The sequence below is a fragment of the Trypanosoma cruzi genome, genomic scaffold (genome assembly GCF_000209065.1).
Source record: "Trypanosoma cruzi strain CL Brener 1047053512519 genomic scaffold, whole genome shotgun sequence".
NCBI lineage: Eukaryota > Euglenozoa > Kinetoplastea > Trypanosomatida > Trypanosomatidae > Trypanosoma > Trypanosoma cruzi.
The window spans coordinates 1-2,922 of NW_001849024.1; the positions used below are offsets into that span (position 1 = coordinate 1).

Here is a 2,922-nt window from a genome sequence, read left to right on the forward strand (position 1 = left end):
CACAGAACGAACCGTTCGGAAACACACGCATCAAATCCGCAAAACAAATTCGCAGTGAATCGACAGGAACTCCCCGCCCAAAACAAATTTATAAAGTAGCGTTTTTCAAGGGGGAATCCGCCTTTCCGACGACGGCACGGACGCCTCGCAGGAACTTCTTGCAAATCTCCCTTCGCAGGTCCGCATGAAAACGCAGCGGAATAAAAAGAGAGCGCAACGACGCAAAAAAAAATAATAATCCTCCTAACGGACCAGGTGGCAGGCCGCCCTCGCGCAAGTGGACAAAACACAACTTCACTCCGGTCTTGTCGTGGTGGTCGTCTAGCAACATTTTTTTCCGTCTCGTAGAAGTGCACATCCCCTCCCACAAATCATTTGTTCGGGCCATGCTCCTGCGGCCAAACATCGCGCTGCCGGATCCCGCGGCACAGTCCTTGGCACAGAAGTGAGGAGGAGGGACCGCAGAAGGTGCGAGCAAATCTGAATTCGGTGGCGGTCGCTGCAGTGAAGATTGAAGTCCCACGCGGTGTCCCTTTTCTGGGTCCGGCCCTCACCGTGCCATGCTCTCAGCGTGCGGTGCGCCGGCCGCTCCGAACATCCACACGTGTTTGCGTCTCACCGTCGCTCGCAGCCCCGTTCGTTGGCGGCTTCAGGGATGTCGCCATCCAGAGACGGGAATAGGGACGTTGCATCCAACAAAACCTTCAGAGGCACCCGGTGGGCCAACGACGACCATCACTGCGGGATGTGCGGCCCCTCCGCCGCTCACCTCAAATCGCACTTCTACGCCTCCTCGAGCAGCAGCAGCAGCAGCATAAATACACCGGTCCACTAGGGCCGTCACCAGCCATTGCAGGAATACAACTCTGCCTCAGTGCTATGAAACCAAATTGCATTGACGGGCCACTTCGGAAAACCCTGTCGCATCCTCCCCCATTATGCGGAAACACATCCGTCGTGCATGTGGCCACCGCAGCCAAATGAATCCGGTCCAAACACTCTCCAAATCAAATTCCCCTTTCCTCACGCCATTCCTTCATTCCATGCGCCCTGACCCTCATCCGCACGTGCCCACTCACACAAGCCAAAAAAGAATGGTGGTGGCCGCCCAACGCTCCGGAAACACATGTCCAGCACGCACACACGCAAATAACAAATGACATGTGCAAGCGCACAGCACAACGGCGGAGAAGCGCAAACCGAAGGGATGCGGCCCTCCACAGCAGTCGCAGCCCACCGCGCGCATCACACCCGCAGGAAGAGTGACTCGCCGTGCACGCTCCCTCTCCCCTCCTCCCCTTCATGCCCACGGAGGAAGCAGCAGCCACCCGCAATCACCAGCACACGCCACAAAAGAAGCATCCAAATCCACTGCAATGTGCATCTTGTGCGTGCATGTGGTTGTGTGTGCCTGCAGACACACGAGGCAGAGAAGTAAAAACAGGAGCAGAGCAAGTGAAGGGACGCACAAACAAAAATGTACAGCAGAGGTGCATGGCAGAAATAAGGAAAAAGACTGCCCAAACTCATGATATTGCACTGCATACGAGGCAGCGGCAATTCATAAAAATTCATTAAAATAAAAAAAAAATCATCCTCACCTTTCAACCCCTCACACTTTGAAAAAAAAAATGAAAAAAAAAAATTGGAAAAAAAAGTCGTCCCCTATTACGGCTACACCCACACAATAAAAAAAACATACACAAAAAAAGCACCTAACTACCATGTTGCTCCAGAAATTGTCTGCATACATTTTGTCCTAAAATAAAATTAAAAGATATTTAAATGTCTTTCAACCGTCCGACCCTCCGTATGTCCGCACATCGTTTATATTTCATGGGGTCATCTGCGTGTTGCTGCTCCCCTCAGTCCTTTTATTGGTGCGTGAGTGCGGCCCGCAGAGCACAGTCACTCGTGTGTGTGGGGACTGAGAGAAGCACGCAGAAATGACGGGAGTCGCGTCACTCCATCGGGAGAGTGAGCGCAGCAAAAACAAAACAAGAGGGAAAGAAATATGTGCTCCGCCCCACAGGCCCTCGCCGCACGCCCACACGTCACGGCTCCCTCAGCGCGCCGTTCGTCGCGGCCCCTCCTCATGCGTGCAGCAGGCGAGGCGCACAGGGCCGTCGTCATGAGCGTGTCGGTGGGTGTGCGAGTGGAGCAGTTGGGCGGGAAACACACAGCACCCCTTGAAGGAAGAGTGCAGCAACAAACAATTAAAAGAGGGAAGAGCAGAAAAGAAACGCCCATTGTGATTGCCTCAAAAGAAGCAAAAAAGAGAGAATGGGGGCGTAAAAAAAAATGAAAACATTTAAACACAAAAAAATGATTCTGCAGGACTTTCATGTGCCATGCAGCACAAGAAGATCGGGGGCGTATACATATTCCCTGCACAAACAAAAAAGAAAACCAAAAAAGGTTGTACCCTCCCACAAGCCCACACAACATCCCTTATATTCCATGCGGCATCCGGCCTGCTCCTCCACTCCTCGTTTTGTGCAGTCCGCCGGACGCGCAGAAGTGACGCCGGCACCGCGAGTGGGCAACAAAAGGGAAAAAAAAGTCGGAAACACGTCACTCACAACGGATTGTAGCAAACAACCATTAAAAAAAAAAGAAACTGAGTATTCGAAAAAACACCAAAAAAAACTGAGAAAGTAGAAAAATATTTTTTAAAAGAAAAAAACATTAAAGAAAAACATCAAAAACCGCATGAAGAGCGGCACGTATTCTCCGTCTGGAGTCGCAATGCCACACTCGTTGCCTCACAATACTGCCACAGCTCCACACAGTCCCAGAAGAAGAAGCATCGACACCCGAGACACGCACACACGCGCAGTGCTGTCGACATTCCAATCATGCAGCATCAATTTCGCGTCTTTGAGCAGGGCGAGGCGGTCGTCTTGGCTCGCGCCGCTCCCG

The 2,922-nt window shown here is 52.0% G+C and overlaps 1 protein-coding gene across 1 annotated transcript, besides 2 other annotated features; it reads right to left on the reverse strand.

Moving 5' to 3' along the window:
- Positions 1-2,922: a sequence feature (areas not merged during assembly with more than two copies in the genome that could not be assigned to a particular haplotype).
- Positions 1,246-1,575, reverse strand: Tc00.1047053507169.10 (uncharacterized protein; the record flags this gene model as incomplete). Its single annotated transcript, XM_797755.1, has 1 exon — positions 1,246-1,575. The coding sequence occupies one exon, from the start codon at positions 1,573-1,575 to the stop codon at positions 1,246-1,248; it is 330 nt and encodes a 109-aa protein (XP_802848.1).
- Positions 1,564-1,592: a sequence feature (AT_rich).